The sequence below is a fragment of the Psammomys obesus genome, unplaced genomic scaffold (genome assembly GCF_907164565.1).
Source record: "Psammomys obesus unplaced genomic scaffold, mPsaObe1.curated_primary_1811, whole genome shotgun sequence".
Classification (NCBI taxonomy): Eukaryota; Metazoa; Chordata; class Mammalia; order Rodentia; family Muridae; genus Psammomys; species Psammomys obesus.
Window position 1 is genome coordinate 60,002,989 of NW_026591086.1, and position 17,164 is coordinate 60,020,152.

The 17,164-nt window shown below is 42.3% G+C and overlaps 1 protein-coding gene across 1 annotated transcript in view; it reads right to left on the reverse strand.

Annotated features, from left to right (window-relative positions):
• Positions 1–17,164, reverse strand: part of Nalcn (sodium leak channel, non-selective) — a 273,950-nt gene that overhangs the window by 38,942 nt on the left and 217,844 nt on the right. The window contains exons 23-30 of the mRNA XM_055609597.1: positions 16,118–16,209; positions 15,906–16,028; positions 12,739–12,795; positions 12,126–12,246; positions 11,904–12,035; positions 10,926–11,093; positions 9,397–9,501; positions 2,929–3,035 (exon numbers count right to left, since the gene is read on the reverse strand). Of these exons, the coding sequence (XP_055465572.1) occupies positions 2,929–3,035; positions 9,397–9,501; positions 10,926–11,093; positions 11,904–12,035; positions 12,126–12,246; positions 12,739–12,795; positions 15,906–16,028; positions 16,118–16,209 (905 nt within the window). The remainder of the gene's footprint in view (positions 1–2,928; positions 3,036–9,396; positions 9,502–10,925; positions 11,094–11,903; positions 12,036–12,125; positions 12,247–12,738; positions 12,796–15,905; positions 16,029–16,117; positions 16,210–17,164) is intronic.

A 17,164-nucleotide genomic window follows, 5' to 3' on the forward strand; every position in this document is an offset into this window, starting at 1 on the left:
AAAAAGCGTCCTAAGTACTATTGGCATTTACTAGACTAAAGAGTTTTGTTTTACAATGAAACCAAGCTACAAGACAGGGCAAACAGACAAAGACCTGTGCACAATCCTTATGTGATGCCCTTGTGTTTACTTGGGGTTTAAAATGTTGTTGAATTTGACCCCATATTCCCAGTAATGACGCAGTGTTACATTTCAGCTAAAGCTGATTTTTAAGTCACAGATGGTAGGTTTTACGGAAAAGTTGAATGGTACAAAGACAAACCGGACAGTTTCGCTTGTCTCTGCATGCTGCCCTCTGGTGAGCTCTGCCTTTCATCCTGACATCCTGAGAGGCTGCAAAGCTTTTTGATCACTTTGTCGTAAGGTTGGAACCTTTCTCATGGGGATGCAGTTTTCGTACACAAAGCTTTCAGCCTAGACTTCATATCCCAGCCACCTTCATTATTGTCCCCCCAAGACCAGAGACTGGGGGATCATCATTAGTTTGCCCCATCTTCCCACCTCCCTTTCCCCTTCCGAGGGACGAGGGAAGCCACCACAGAGCTTTCCCCACGATGTTCTTCTCCATCTATCTGCGACTAACCGTGGAGTTTCCCTGTGTGTATGCCCACGTGATGTGGCGCACTCTCCTTTTCAGACTGCTGGCAACAAGCGGGCTTTTCAATGGTCGGCATCAGCTAACCAAATGGGCTTTTTATTTCAGATGTCCTATTAGTCCCCCGCATGTTGAAACAAGAATGCTCAATTGCACCATTTCTGCTGTGAGTCTCAGCTCCTGCACCTAGAAATACACCAGGGCTTCCTTCAATGGAGCCGTTCTCCCCCCAGTGCCTAGCCCTTTGTAACAGGGTTCCGTCCTTGATGGCTCTAAGCAGAGGCCACATCCTCCTTCAGGGAGATGAGACAGTCTGCCCTGCCAGCTGTGGAGAGGCGGCATTGCCCTGAAGCTCATCACTGCTTTGTCAAGCTCCTGGGTCTTCTCTGGGGCCTCATTTAACATGGTGGGAGCACCTTGGCCTTCCTCTACAGTGAGAAGTGGGGACACCATCGCACTCTCCCCCGACCCATTTATTCTCAGGATGTTATGCTTGTGTGAGCATTGTGATGGAGGGTGATAAGGTCTGAATAAGTTCTGGGGAGTTGCTGTCTGTAGAATTAAGATCAGCTTTGAGGCTTTAGCCCAAATCCCAGAACAGCAGGGCGGGAAATCCCATTTGATGTCCTGATATAAATAAGTTATTTATGGTATAATGAATTTTCTTCTCACCAAAATAAACCTTTTATGCCTCTTCAATTTTTTATTCTGATGTAAATTAGACGACTTTTCTAAGTGAGTATTGGGATAAGGCTTTCCCCATGAGTTAAACCCTTCTCCAAGATCAGGCCTTGCATCCTAAATTGTTTTCCACAGTTGTTGGATTAAAAAAAAAAAAAAAAAAACACCAATAGCAATCATATTGAATTGCTCATAAAAGTGAATTTTATATTAGAGGAGTGCCAAAGCAAGATAAAAATGAGTCAGGGCTATAGCTGGGTAAAATGTTATTCCTCTGAAAACATGTTGATGAATATAAAAGAAAGTCTGTTGTGACAAAAACAGGGTTTCTGTGACTTATTCATTACCCTAAGAGGTGAAAAGAAAATTTAAAAGGTAATTAAAATATCAGATAAAGTTGATAAAACACTGAGCTTATCAATGAAACAGAAAAAATTCTACTCATGATTGTTAATAAATCAGATAAGAAGGAAGGCTTAGAGCAGGTCTCACGTTGGGTTGGAAATACTCTGAAAACCCAGAAAAATAGATTTTAAAGAAATAATTGGATCTAATCAAGTATGCTACCGAGTATTCCTCTCTAATTTTTCCAAAATGGAGATCTTTCAGCATGCATGGGTTTTGTAATGAAAGTAGTTTTGTAATTTAGACTTCTCAGCAACTGTTACCAGGACATCAGCCCTCCTTAAAGCTTAGAATGAGTTCAATGCAATTGGAGACCTTTGTTTTTAAAACCGCCTTAATTTTTAAAGCCATTTCAATCCAGATATGTACTTTAATTCATTAAAAAAAAAAACAACATTATCTGGCTCTGTTGGTCCTGTGGAGCTCCTGTCACCTCCAGGCCCTTTTTTCTTTCCTCCCACTTTTCCTCAAGACTCCTTATGTATCACATATTGTTTGACTGTGAGTCTCAGCATCTGTTTTGAGGCTGCTGCGTAAAGACTCTCAGAAGACAACTCTGACAGGCTCCTTTTAGCAGGGTATGGTTAAAAGTGTCAGAGGTTGGTAGTCTCCAATAGGGCTGGGCTTTGGTTGGGCCAGACATTGGCTAGACATTCCCTTAATCTCTGCTCTATCTGCTCTAACCCTGCTCACCTTGTCAACTGAGCTATGAAAACTTCTTTGCTGCTCACCTCGCAGGTTGCAAGTTTTTCTGGGTGGGTTGGCATTCCAACTAACCAGGGAGCATAGGGGCTTGCTGAGACTAAAGCATCAACCAAGGACCATGCATGGACTAGCCCGAGGCTCCCTATAAAGCTGTAGCAGATGGGCAGCTTAGGCTTCGTGGGGAGGAGGCTCCCTTTTTTCAAGGAAAAAGGAGATAGGAAGGGGTTAACTGGAAGGTGAGGAGGGATGCAGCTACAACCAAGATGCAAAGTAAATAAAATAAATAAGAAAAAATAAATTAATTTGCTACATGCAAAAAAGTATTATTTCATTAGTTTTACAAAGAACATGGGATTCTGTGTGCCGTTTGGTTCTTACTGGTCTTTAAAAAAATGCTGTAACCCAATGCTTTTTCCTATATTATTTAAGTTAATTTAATATTATAAACAAAATTATCTTAGTCTCATAGCAAATTATGCTGTTTTAACCCCCAATGTGAAGAAGTGTAGCATTCCTTAGGGTGTTATTTTTGATGAGCTTACCAAACACGGGGCACCCAAAATCCAGGCTTTTTCTCTCCGGGTCTTAGTTTTAAATTTAAGTTCTTGGACACACTTACATTAATTCTGAAGATGCCATTACAGTCTTCCTAAAGTAGGAAAAAGAAAGAAAAGAGGAAACCTGGTCAGAAAGTGAACCTCAGAAAAAAAAATATAGGATTCGTATATTTTTAATTAATTAATCAATAATTTAATTAGTTAATTAGCATCCCGATCATAGCCCCCTTCGTCCTTTCCTCCCAGTCCCACCCTCTCTTCTTGTTCCCCTTATCACCACTCCTCTACTCCTCAGAAAAGGACCCGCCCTGTCACATCAAGTCTCAGGACTGGGGGCAGAGGATTCATTTCTTTTTTTTTTATTTTAATTTTATTTTATTTTTAATTACACTTTATTTACTTTGTATCCCCCTCTAGCTCCCTCCCTCCTTCCCTCCCAACCCCTCCCTTCCTCCCTTTTCTCCACGCATGCCTCTCTCCAAGTCCACTGGTAGGGGAGGGTTTCTTTTTCTTCTTTCTGATGCTAGTCTGTTAGGTCTCATCAGGAGTGGCTGCATTGTCTTCCTCTGTGGCCTGGTAATGCAGCTTCCCTCTCAGGGGGAGGTAATTAAAGAGCAGGCCAATCAGTTCATGTCAGAGACAGTCCCTGTTCCTATTACAATGGGACCCACTCGGACACTGAACTGCCATGGGCTACACCTGTACAGGAGGATTCATTTCTTAAGCATGTATCTTAATGGAGTCTTGGAGGTGAAAGCTGATGCCGACAAAGTGTCTAAATGCAAGTTTCCCCAAAGAAGTCACACAGTGTCTAATAAAGATGCTCACTAACATAAGCCACCAGGGAAATGCAGCTCAGAGTCACCGTGAGGTATTCTTTCATACCCACTCGGAAGCCTGCAGTGTGAAGTCAGAAAAACAAGTGCCAGTAAGGCTGTGGAGAAAAAGGACTGCCACGCCCGGATCCGCCATACAGCACGGTGTGAGCCGTGGGCACTGTGTGCAGCCACGACCCAGATATGCCGCCAGAGGACAGGGTCCTGCAGCCTTGGGTGCAGGACAGCGAAGGGTCCACCCAGCGAAGGGTGGACAGGCCCGGGGGCTGTTCTCACAGACCCATGTGTTAACTCCTGACACCTAAGTCTCACAACAGAAACAGTGCAATGTTGTAAATGAGCAAGGCTGGTGCTTTCCCAGTCTCTGGCTTGCTGTCTCTCTGCTCTAATGTCTCTCTCAATACACTCTCACTATGTCAGCTGCCATTATGTAATTAGTCAAGAGGGCCCTCACCAATGGCTAAACAGGAGGACCTGCCCAACTATAGACTCTTAATTTCCATCTGTGTTCATGAAGTAAACCCTTTCTCTTAAAAAAAAAAAAAGGGTCCACCATCAGGTATTTTGCTATGGTCACAGGAAACAGACTATTACACCATATGATCCAGGAAGCATGTCTATAAAAAGGAAAAAAATCTTACATAATGTCTGCACTGGTAATGTTCCTAATGTTCAGAAGGCGGAACCACAAATGCTCATGGCTGGACACACAGAATGAATTGCAGTGTGCTCATTCCTACAGCAGACCGGCCGCAGAAGGTGATGGAGTGCCTGTAAGCGGCGAATGTGCACGGCCAGTGTAAACACAGACATGCTAGATCAAAAAGGACAGCCAGTGCGTTATTCGCTCCCTTTCACATGAAGGCCCGGAGCAGGAAACTACTGCGGAAATAGTGCTCATCCAGACTGCATGTGCAGTCAGGGTAAAGGGCTGGGCCAGTCGGATGGACAGGAAGTTTCTCTGTAGTGCTGTAAGTGACCGCACTCTCTGCTTGTAGAGCGATCAACATGTCGAGAACCATTCAAAGGCACACTCCAGGAGGTTCAGTATGGAGCATTTGATCACGACTCAATAAAGAAGTGGCTAAGAGGGTTTAAGAAGTTCTGCTTCATTTTCTGACTCTTTTCCCTTGGCTGTTTTATGCTAGGGTTATATTTTGAGACCAAACCTGAGTTTGGTAAAATTTTTCATCATCATTCAACTCTAAAACACATCTCTTCATGGCTCTCCATTTCTGTCCACGGGTGAGTATGACATTCCCCTCCACAGCACAACTTTGGAATTGTCTCAGTTTCCCTTCTTCCTTGAGGACCATTCTCCATTGTCTGTATGCTGTCTCTACGTGTAAAGACCGTAGAGTGACATCTGGTGTTGTCTTCAACCCTTATTTTTAAGTTTTGAGATATAAACTCTCATAGAACAAAGAACTCTGCTAAGCCCGAGGCTCTAGGCATCCTCTTAGTTCTGCCTCCCCTGCACTGGGATTATCAGTGCAGGTTTTCTGTGTCTAGCGTGTAAGTGAGAGGGTTTGAACACAGGCCCTCATTGTACACCGCAAGCGCTTCACCAAGCCATTTCCTACATCTCTATTTTTATCTCAGTTAGTTAATAACATCACTTTTTTTCTAGACTGTCAGTGAAATTCTTTAAAATAAAGAGAACTACTTTTGACCCAACGACAAAAGTATGAAAAATAATAGGAAGAAAATTTTACCTGAATTTCCAAGAGACACAGACAGCTGAGTTTCTGCTGTATATTCTAGTCTTTTTCCTATGCATACATGGGTCATAGTTTTTATCTTTTCATTCTTTTCAGCTAAAAATATACTGAAGTGATCTTTTCATAATCGTATCTATTCATCTACATCATTATTTTTAAGGGCTGTATTGTAGAATATTATATAGAGGCCCCACAATGCATTTGGCCTCACTGCCCCTTCTAGTTTTGTCTTTCTGAGTCCATCTTTCATCACACAGGACACCTTGGTAGCATAGCTAAAAGCACAGCATGTGGGGCCAGGATGCCTCTAGTGAACCACAGTGTTCCTACATATTACATGGGTGACCCGTTACATGGCAGTTTCCTCCAAACTGACCGTTCCCTTGAGAAGGAGGTGTCCCATGAGACTCAGGAGACGAATGAAAGGCCATCCCCTGCAGTACAGAATGAGTAAACTATGTCGGGGTTAACGATGAGAGATTTCTCAGACTGTTGAGCTGCCTGCAAGCTGCACAGAGAGAGAGAGCTCCAGGGTTGTAATTTCCCTGCATTTTTGTTGAGGTGGGCTTTGTGGTGCTGTGGTTGCCTCTGTGTCATCCTGCTCCTTGTGAGTAACCCCTCACCCACACTCCTGTGGGTGCCCCAGACTCACTGCTTCTCCAAGTCAGGCACTGGTGCAGTCATTACTTTGGTCTTTGAGCTCCTTTTCTAGCGTGACTAGATGTGAGGGTTAGTGAGCGTGTGTGTGTGTGTGTGTGTGTGTGTGTGTGCGCATGGCCCATGTGCACATGGGAGTGTGTGTGTGCTGCATCTTCCACAAATCATTTAATTTGTACTTGCTTTCTTCATCCATACCACATAGGTAACAAAAACAGTCCTAGAAACAGCACTGCGTACGCCGTGAGGACTGAGGGGTGCCTGCTTCCTCTTCCAAACCTTTCAAGCAGACTTTTCCTGTCCATCATTGCTGTCTGTCAATCTGCACCCGTGAATTTCTAACTTAAATTTCTGGCCTTAGGTTTTAGTTTCATTAACACGGAAAGGAAATGAGATTTACTACTGAGATTAGTGTGGGCATTTGGCATAGGGAAGCTGGTTTAGTCTTCCTTTAGATTCTGCGTGTGAAAAGTGTTCAACACAAGGAAACAGACTGTGAAGGAAAGACTGGGCAGACCTACCCATTACGGCTGCAGTGGGAATGTTATGTGACGGCCCTAAGCCTCACGCTCCTGCTTGATTGCCTCTGTTCAGTGACCTCTGGGCAGGCTTGGCGTCTTTCCTCATTCCACTTCTCCTCTTGGCTTCAATCTTCCCCACCTCCCAAACCTTCTGGTGTGTTTGCTCCCAGTTGGAAGCACAGTTTCCCTCACTGAAAAATAATGGCACGTGACTTCCACTGCTCACTTGCTCTGTAACTACTGGCTTTATATTATGGCCACTTGAACATGGTACACATTCTGATCAGACAGAAAGTGCTATAAAATCACACTTGGCTTTCCAGTCCTGTTTTATTTTACCTGTCACAAGGACTTAGATATAGCCAAGATTTAGAAACTCCTTGTCCAAAGCTTTCCTCAGATTTTGTCTACAAATCTTGGGTGACTAAACTCTAGGTTCTACCTCCTTCTGTACTGATCTGAAGACATCTGCTGTCATTCCCAGAGCAGGAGCAGAGGAGGACGTGTTTACATATATATGAGAAAATAACATGCTCTCCAGTTAGGAGCCAAAGCCTGAACAACCCATGCTTCATTCCCTTTAACCCCCTTTAAATGAGATATACAGTCCAAATATTGGTATATCCAGTTTCCCTTTGCCCTTTAGAAAGATGGGCTGGTAAGATGGCCCAGGATAGAAATACACTTGGCTGAAAACCCGAGTTCTGTCACTGGTCTTCACTGTGTGAGGAAAGAACTGACTCTCAAGAGCTGTCCTCTGACCTCCATGCCAAGCCATGGCATATGTGTACCACCATCTCTCTCTTTCTTCCCCTCTCTCTCTCTCTCTCTCTCTCTCTCACACACACACACACACTAGCAATAACAAAATGAAATGTAAAAAGAAAAACTGAGTAAAGTTTTTAAAAAGATAGACTGAAATTCCAAGACAGAAGTGATGTTCCCTTTGCCCACACAATGTTCTTGGATTTGGTCGCTCACTTTAGAATCCGTGAAGATGTAAGAAGAGAGCACTTCTCAAGATGTCAGCTCCACTCCTCCTTCCAGATGCTGCTGCCCTGGACAATGGCTGTATCCTTGAGCTTGACCACAGACCTTGCTGCTCCCACCAAGAGGACAAAGGCATCTTCTCTGTGTTTGCTCACCTACAGATTGCTCCCCACGCTCCCCCTCCCCCTCCTCAGCCAGGCTGGGTATGACTACAGAGAAGAACACAGTGACCCTCTGAGGCCACCATTAGGACAGTGATTCACCCAGGATTCCTACAAAGCTTCAACTTGAAATGTTGTTATTATCTTTCTGGCTTCTGTTCAGTGTGAGTCTAAAATAACTCTTGATCCTTACACAAGTCTGTGGACAAACGCATCAGCTCTTTATTAATTTTTTCGTTTGATGATATGGTACATCATGACCTTCATACCATGGTCCTTGTAATGTCCTCCCAGGTTCATGGAAGGTTCTGGACTGTCTCTCTCCCTCTCAACAGCTGAAGTCTTCATATGTCAGCATACTTTGTAACACATTTTGCCTGGAAAGGCTCCTCTCATGCTTGATAATACTTAGAAAACTTAAAGTTTTTATCACATAAAAGCCATATCACCAAATTTGCTAAAAACGTATAATGCCAAAGGTTAGTCCTATTGGGCCTAATGGAAAGAAAACATCATTTTATTTGGATGCGAGAGAAAATAATTTTGCTAGTTTGCACACTCTCGGTTTTGGCTTGCTTTATTGATATATCTGTAAAATTAAAAAGAACCTCAAGAGAAAGGGACATGGGAAGACAGAAGAGGTGAGCTAACATCCCGTTATATAGGGATGTTTATATAGCTCCCTAAAGGGAGCGAGTGTCCCTTTATTTTCTATTAGAACACAAGAGACCACATTTCCCTGCCTTCCTTCATGCATGGCAAGGCATGCTCTTTCCTTGGTATATGGGATGAAGTGATAGGGGACCAAAGTCCTTTATGAAAGAAATGGCAGCCTGCTCTTATCTGCCATCTAAGTGAAGACCTAGTGAAGGGCAGATCCACAGGATAGAAGGAACTCAAGAACTACTTTGGTCTTCTAGAGAAGAGCTGTGTAGATTATCCACAATGCAATACCTACATGTTATTATGTAATGATACCAGGCTAGGAGGCTGTTACAGCTACTTTCTGCCTATTGGCACTGACTGAAGAAAGAGAAAACAATGACCTATTGATGTTATGAAAAGTCAGATCTTTGTTGGAGACCTTGTAGGTTGTCATAAAGGGGACACCACTAGGTAGTAGAAGTGAACTTGCATGCACTGATTGTCTCATGGAGAGGATGCCAAGAGTGGAAAAGGAATAAAAGGGATGTGGGTATCTCAGAGTTGGAGGTGTCTTGGATGGGCTGAGTGTCATTTTCTGGTGAATCTTACATGACCAGAGAGAAGGAGGAGTTTCTGAAGATCTCAGTTCTCATCCTTAAATTCTGGGTACACACACCCATTGTCAGAAGAGGAGCTGTAATTGATGCTGGGACAGGAAGGAGGAGGAGCCTCTGAAATGTGTTTAGGATCTCACAGACCTTCTACCAGAAAGAGATAGACTGCATGGCTGCCACAAAAAGCAACTTGTGGGAAGAGAGTTCTTAAAATTTTTAAGAGGGTTCCAGGCAGCCACTGGTCAGTGCATTCCAAGGAAAGGGAAAACTACCTTGGTTAGAATTCAAAACAGTTGGGAAGATCTTACCCTTCTGATAATATTGGGATCATTGCACTTGGCTAGTTTTCCAGCAAAGAGCTGAACTCCAAAGCTTGCAAAAACAAGCATTAACGTCAGCAGCAGAATGGAGACCTGAAAGAAATTAGTGAATAAGTAAATCTCTTGGTGAACACTAAGTATTAGGTTTAATATTTTGTATTTAAATCGTATTGTATAAAATAATGGGTTTTTGTTTTTGTGTGTGTATGTTTGTTTGATTAGTTTTTATTTTTTTCTTTTCAGTGATATCTTCTAACTTCTCTACCATGGGTCATTCATTTGTCTTCCTGAAATTTCAAAAGGAGAAAATTTTTAAATGAAATTCTGGCTCTCATGAGAATGAAATAAGCCATTTTTATATGATTAAAAAATAGTATTATTTTTTATTTAAAAAAAAATAACAAGGGAGATGTTAAAATCATTCAGTTGTACTTCATTTTCCCGAAACAGAATTACTTCTTTCCTAACTGAACCTAAATTAGAGATAGTGGCTTTGCTTTCTTGTGAGCATCATGGGCTACCTTGTACAGCATGATTCAATCTATTAATTGTCTTGGGCTCCCTCTGCTGGCTACTGTCTTTGTCTCAGCAGAGGAAAGATAAAAGGTTATATCTGCAGCAACCACAGAACTACACTGGACAGATAATCTCAGCAGATGTCTTAAGCAATCTAACGCTGTTCAGAGGCCTCCTCAGCAGAGCCCTGAACGCAGAGATTCCATTTCAAGGCCTATCAGTGTTACAGCTCTGCGCCAAGAACGGGGCCTTTTAAACACATCTTTAAGAGCACGAACAACCATGCATCTCTGGTGACATCACAATATACTCACCAAATGCTTTTGGACCAACTAAAGCTGCAGCTGAGCTAACACTACTGTTTCTAGCAAATAAATTTCTGTCAGTCACTCCTCACACACAAGCCGGGCTCATCCATAATCAAAAGCATTGTGTCATCACTCTTGTAGAAGGCAAAGATCTTTTTCAACCAGACTAGGAGCAAGGGATCTCTTCTTGCTTGATCAGCAGCCCTGTTCTTAGAAAACACTAATGTGATGCTTGCCCATCAGCAGATTGTGCTTCCCCTTGAATCACATTTGTTAGTATTATGTTTCTTTGTTAACAGTTATGAGATGGATGGGCAAATTTTATTTTCCATGTTCAACAGGAGGCACAGAACTCAAATGCACTCTTTCTCAATCTCATTCATTCTTATCATTAATGTTTAGATAGGGAAAGCAAATCCCATAGTAGAAATTGAGGTCATGTAGAATAAAGAGTGTATTCTGGCTTTCTAGGTTTGATACATTGTACTTACAGGTGTTTTTAGAATAAAGGAAGTCAGAGCATCAGTGGGTGAAGTTTCTGAGTGAGTTTTCGTGTCTCCTTTCTAACCCTCTGGCAATGAACAGAACTGTGAAGACTCGCTTGCAGGCCTCACTTTATCCGCACCTCCCCATGTCAGTGACACCACAGGAACATATTGTTGTGAACAAGAAGCAGATGACAGCTTCACATACCAAAAAAATTTCCTTGAAGCCACTGAAAAGTTCTCGAACAACTTTTCTCATTTGGGGCACCAGTTTGAATATCCGCAGAGGTCTTAGGCACCGAAGAACCATCAGGAGCTGAGCTCCCGACTCAGCAGGCACATTTTGAGGCATCCAACAAAGAAATATCAAGCTCACCTAGAGGTAAAAAGAATCTCTGGAATTTATACTGTCTCTTCTGCTGTGCACACTTCCTGATTGCTCACAGGTTGTGACCTTCCATTCAGCAGAGTTACATGGGGGACAGATCCTCGAAGGTGCACATGCCACCTGCTAACATTAAACAGTGAGGACATCCTGTGCCTGCAAAGGGCTCCAAAGAAAGGCCTCGGGTGCACAGGGCAGCAGACACCCACTCTGCGTCTTTGTACCCCCAATCCACCTTGAGATTTATATTACTTTGAACTTTGTCCCACTCATACACCATGACCAGGGTTCTTTTGATCAAGGATACGACTACTTTATTGGTGATTATCAACATGCAACTTGCAACTTTTTTCTGCATTGCATTTATGAAGTTTCTGACTCCATTCCTGTAATTTCCCAATTTAATTGAACAGAACTCTTGAATGGATACCAGTGATAGCCAGGATTGGGAATAATTTGATAACAAGGGGTTCAATAATTAATAACAGTATTTACTTGACACAAATATTTTTGCATTATAAGACCATAAGAATTATGGGATGCAAACTAATTTGATGCTTTATTCTTTATTAATGCAATCTTATTGTGACTGTTAAATTTAACTATGTCTGTGGCTATTATAATACTTATGTAAATTTTTTGTTTAGATTTTGTGTGCATACCCTTTAATTACATATAATAGATCACTATAATTTACCAAAAACATTAATTATGACAACTAGACCTCAGATATTTCATCTCTTGCACCAGGGGATATAAAAAAATACACCACATTTTTATATTCAGGAAAAAAAAACTTACAAGATAGATAAATATGTCCATGACGCCACCAAAGTCCCTGATGACAGCAGTTGGAGTGAAAAACAAGCCATCTGCCATAATCTTCAGATTAAGCTCAATGCTCATGAATATCACAAACACATACTCAGCGATCTGAAATGGGCAAATAGCACTTTGTGACAAAACAGCAAAAACAGGGCAGTAGTCACTGCTGAGCTGGGCGCTGAGATTTCTCCACAGTACCTGTAAGGTCGGTGCGTGCATGACTCTCCGGAAGGGGGACTCAAACATCATGGAGATGCAAGAGCAGATGGTTACAGTGATCATGACCCAGTCCAGGTAGGTGACCAGTCCCAGCAAATCACTGCCAAAGAACAAGCAAACCTGAGCGGTGCAAGTGCTCTGCCCAAGTCTGCAAGGGCCAGGGACGATGGCTTTGGTGGCTCTGTCAACAAGGCTGGCATTTCTAAAAGCAGTGGTACACTTCATCTCCATTTGTCTGTGTGTGATGTGCGTTTGTGTTGCATGCTTGTTTGCTCATGTGTATGTGCTGTATGTGCACTCACGCCTAGACATGGAAAGATCTGAGATGGATGCTGGGTTCTTTTCTACTTCATATTCTTGAACCTGGCTCTCTCACTGAACCTTTATCTGGCCTCCAATTCAAGGCTTGTAAGCACATGAGACTGTATCTGGCATTTTTTTTAAATATGGGTGCTGGGGTTTAAACAGGCCTCTGTGTTTACATTGCCACCCTACATAACTCCCCAACCTAAAATTTTGTATTTTTATGAAGGAAAAAAATAGTATATTTGAAGTTCAAATACACAGGGAAGACAGAGCTTGTCATACTTACTAAAGTTGGTGGTATTTTGTATTTTTCACTGCTCCCGTGACAGGATCTGTTTTGGATCTTTAAGAGAGAACAGCATATAAAATTCTTCAACACAGCAGAAGTGTTAGTAATCACAAGCATCTCTCCATCTGAACATCTTTTTATAACTTCTATAAATGACTATTATGAAATATGCTAACTGCATATCACTGTGGAAGGCAGAGAACACAGGAGAAAAGAACAATCAAAAGAATTCTCAAGTTATTGTTTTTGGATTTGAGACTCCATTCAAGGATTTCTGGCATGACTTATCACAAAGTTTAACCTTGGCTCTCCTTTAAAAACCCTAATTTAAGATGCACATGTTACTAGGTTAAAGATGTTCTTCATAATTATTTAGTTAGATACCCCATCAATTAAAAAGAGTTCTTCACTCCCAACCTCACTGTCGTCCTGTGGAAAGAAGTAATGTGGCATTTCATGGAAGGTGATTCCTAAGGCTTAGTTTTAGGGATCCTGTGGGTGACTCTAAGTGAGGCCCTAACAGGCTTTGTATGTGTGTTCCCAATCACAAGGTCTCCTCAGCACATTCAGATGTGTTGCTGACAAAAGGAGACTTACACCACACTAAATGAGGTGGAGAACTAGTAATTAGGTGTTAACTTGTAGGCAGCCAACAGGGTAATTCATGAACGGTGATCAGGAAGGAGTCGGTCACACACTAACTGCTGTCCTTGGGTAAAACCGTCAACCTTCACAGACCTAAATGTCTTCCTTGGTTGGTATGGGTATGCATTAGTTACTTCCTTGTTGCTGTGACAAAGTAACCGACCTCAGCAGCTTAGGAAATGGAAGGTTCATTCTGGCGCACATTTCAAAGGTACAGTCCATCATGACGGGACAGCCATGGAGGCAAGAGCTTACGACAGCTCATCACATTACACCCAGCGAAGAGGCGGAGAATGATGAATGCAGGTGCTCTGCTTGCTTTTTCCTTTTTACTCTGACTGGGACTTAAACTTACAAATGATGCCTCCCACAGAGTGGATCTTCCTACTACAATGTACCCATCTAAAAAGAGGCATGCTCAGAGGTTTGTTTCCATGGTGACTCTAATTCCCCCAAGTTGACCACTGACCACACAGGAGAGTATACAGGGTACCACATAGTCTTGAGGGCTCTTTAGTTCTGTGATGTTGGAACAGTTCACACTGGTTTCATAGTGATGCTGTAACTGTCTGTAAAGATGGTGTAAGCATGGGAGGCTGTTTTGTGATGTAGTTATAGGGTCTGGAAGTCCAACAACAAGATGTCGTAGTGTTGCGTCCTTCTGAGTCCAGTGGGGCCAGGATCCATTCCAGGACGCTCCACTTCACATCTTCACATGGGCTTCCTCTTTTTGGGTTTGTGTCCAAACTCCCTTGTTGGTATAATGTTCTTGTGGAATGTATACAATTTACCCTTGTTCATTCAAATGCTGATTTCTCTACCCCACTGTGTGGTTTCAATCCGGACATTGCAATGTGATGTTTATTCTAAGCATCACCTGTCTCAAGTTTGTGTAAACATGCCACCATTTGTTCTTTGTATTGTCAATGAAACAACCAGCCAATGCTGAGCAGTGGAGAGAATAGGGTGGGACATCCTGGTCTGCAGGGGAGGAGAAAGAAGCGAGTGGGGGGAGTTGGGGAGGAGAGGTCAGTAGCACAGAACTTGGAACCATGAGGAGAGATGAACTGGATCTAAAGTATGACTAAAAGCAAGTATAACTTGGGAAATCTGAATGGCTGAAAATTATGCGGGCTTGGAGGTTTAGGATGGAGTAACTATTGCCCAGCCTTGTGCTCTAGATTAATTAAGTAAATCCCAGTCTCTGTGTAGTGATGTGGGAATACAGCCAGTTTATGAATAACCACTGTGTAACTAAAACATAAATCAATATTAAATATTAATAAGCCACAACACCCCCTCTTCTTAGAAGAGAATGAGAAACCAGGCTGATACCAACTTAAAGACCTCATTTTAATTTAGCTAGCTCTTTAACGTTCCTGTCCCCAAACATCACCACATTTTGAGATACTGGAGGTTATGACTACAATATATGGACTTTTTTTGTAGAAACAGTTGAACATTCAATGATAATGATATTGTATGATATTAATTACTAACAAAGGACATTCATGTAGCCAAATGAGGGTACAGGGAAAGAAAAATCACATAAGGAAAGTGCAGAATTTTTATATTTTTCCCAGGTCTTTCATGTATGTGTGTGTGTGTGTGTGTGTGCACGCGAGCGTGCGTATGTATGTGTATGTGGGGGGGGGTGCACTTGTATATTTATGTAAGTGGAAGCCAGAGTTCTGATGTCATTCTTCAGGAGCCACCCACCGTGTAGTGTGACACAGAACCTTTCACCGGGACCTGAGAATCACCCACTAGTCCAAGGCTGCTGGCCAGTGAGCCCAGCAACCTTTGCCATCATGCCCAGCTTTCTGCATGATGCTGAAGGTCAACTTGAGGTTCCTATTTGCTGAGCTATCTCCCCAGACCCATACCAGGACTCTTAATACCTGTGATACGTACTTGAAGTTACACTAGGCAAAAATTCCTTTTATCCATTGATTGACTATAGTTGGCTTAGGTCTCCACAAATGCAGCATCTATAGCGCTATCGAACCTGAGGTTCTTACCCACTTCTTCCACAGGAGCAGGGTACAGATAGTGGCTAGATGGTTTTTTCTCATAATGACTAGTAATACAAGCAACAGATAACATTTTCTTTGCACTTTGTTCTAGAATAAAGGTTTTCATCAGAAAGTGGAAGTCTGAGAGAAGCTTTCAACAATACCCTTCACAACCTCATTAGTTTTTCTTCTGTTTAAGGCTTTCAAAGGAAAATTGAGACTAAGTAACACCAGCACATACAAAAGTCAACAATGTGCTGAACACACACAGCTGTTACATGCCTTATCAGTGGGAGCCTCCTCCAAATGCCACTCATTTGAAGCCTTTGTTTTCCACCTGATCAGGCACAGCAAAGAGCAGCAGGGTGAGTAATTAGCTCATGGTTTATTTTGTGACCCCATTAGGACCACACTGTCCTTTTATCTTCCTGTGACAAACTCCTTGCTGTTCACAGGACTCAGGACAAACACCTGGTCCGAGCGTAGCAAGTGGCCCATACTTACGCGTTGAAGCGTGCTCGAACCACCACACGGCAGAAGTTTCTGAACCTGTGCTCCCGCCCCACGATGAAGAGGGGTTTGTCAAAGTATGGGTGGTTCTCTCGTAGCTCCTCTTCTTGTACTTTCCTTCAAGGAGACATTTATGGAATCAGAAAAAGGCCAAGGGAAAGAGACACGCCCAAGTAAGAGTTTGTGGACATAGCCATAGCCAGTACCTTTTCATCTCTGCTTGCTCCTTCTTCTCCTGAATCATTTTTATTTCACTGTCTTCTCTTTGTGCATTTCTGTATCGCACTGTATTCGAATGCTAGAAATAAAAGGTATACGTACAGTGGAGGACTTTTAAAGACCTAAAAGACTGTTTTTAAAATTAAATTAAAATTGACTTTAAAAATATGCACACTGCACACTATATGCAGACTATGACACATATGATATCTATACACTTTATATATATATATATATAAAACATTTCATATGCACATAGTTTAAAAGCCATGAGTATGTAGATAACTTAATTTTCCCTATAAAATATACTTATTGAAATTTCAGGATGTGCCAGCACCTATCATACTGCTGAGAACAGCCAGAAGAAGATTTTAAAAAATTAAGTTAGAATAAATAAGAATGTTTGGGGATGTATAGTTTTGAGTAGCTCCGGTATTGGGGTTCTTTCTTAGCATGCAAAAAGCCCCAGATTCCAACCCCAGAAATGCAAAATTCAGCATGGCAGTACACTGCCAGAGATTCAGAAGCTCAAGGTAATCCTTGGCTACATAGTGAGTTTTAGTCCATCTGGGCTACATCAGTCCCTTCATGGGTTGTTCTAACACACATCTCCAAAATCATGTTCTTACTGGACTCGCAAGCAGACTGTGCATTTCTGTTAGGGTATTCAAAGCGAAGAACCAGGAGTCAATAAGCACTACTCATTAGTAGCTCTCAGTAATAATGGTCTCAATCCCCCAACAAAAAGCCATGAAATAACAGACTAGCTTATATAAATATAACCCGCAGAGCCCATTTGGTGTTACGTGGATGTCTCTGTTTTAGGGCTCACCCCTTGGCATTGGGTAAGTAGTTATTCCAGACTCTCCCTCTCTCAGCAGATGTTAATTGTCTATAGACTCCTCATCTAGAGGTGTGGCTTTCTGAGATTTCCCTCATCCACATTGGCATGTCAACTGGTATTGTGGTTCAGTTCTTGTTTATGCTACCTCCTTGGTGAGATTTCACTGGTGCAGTTTCCCTGTCCTAACAGA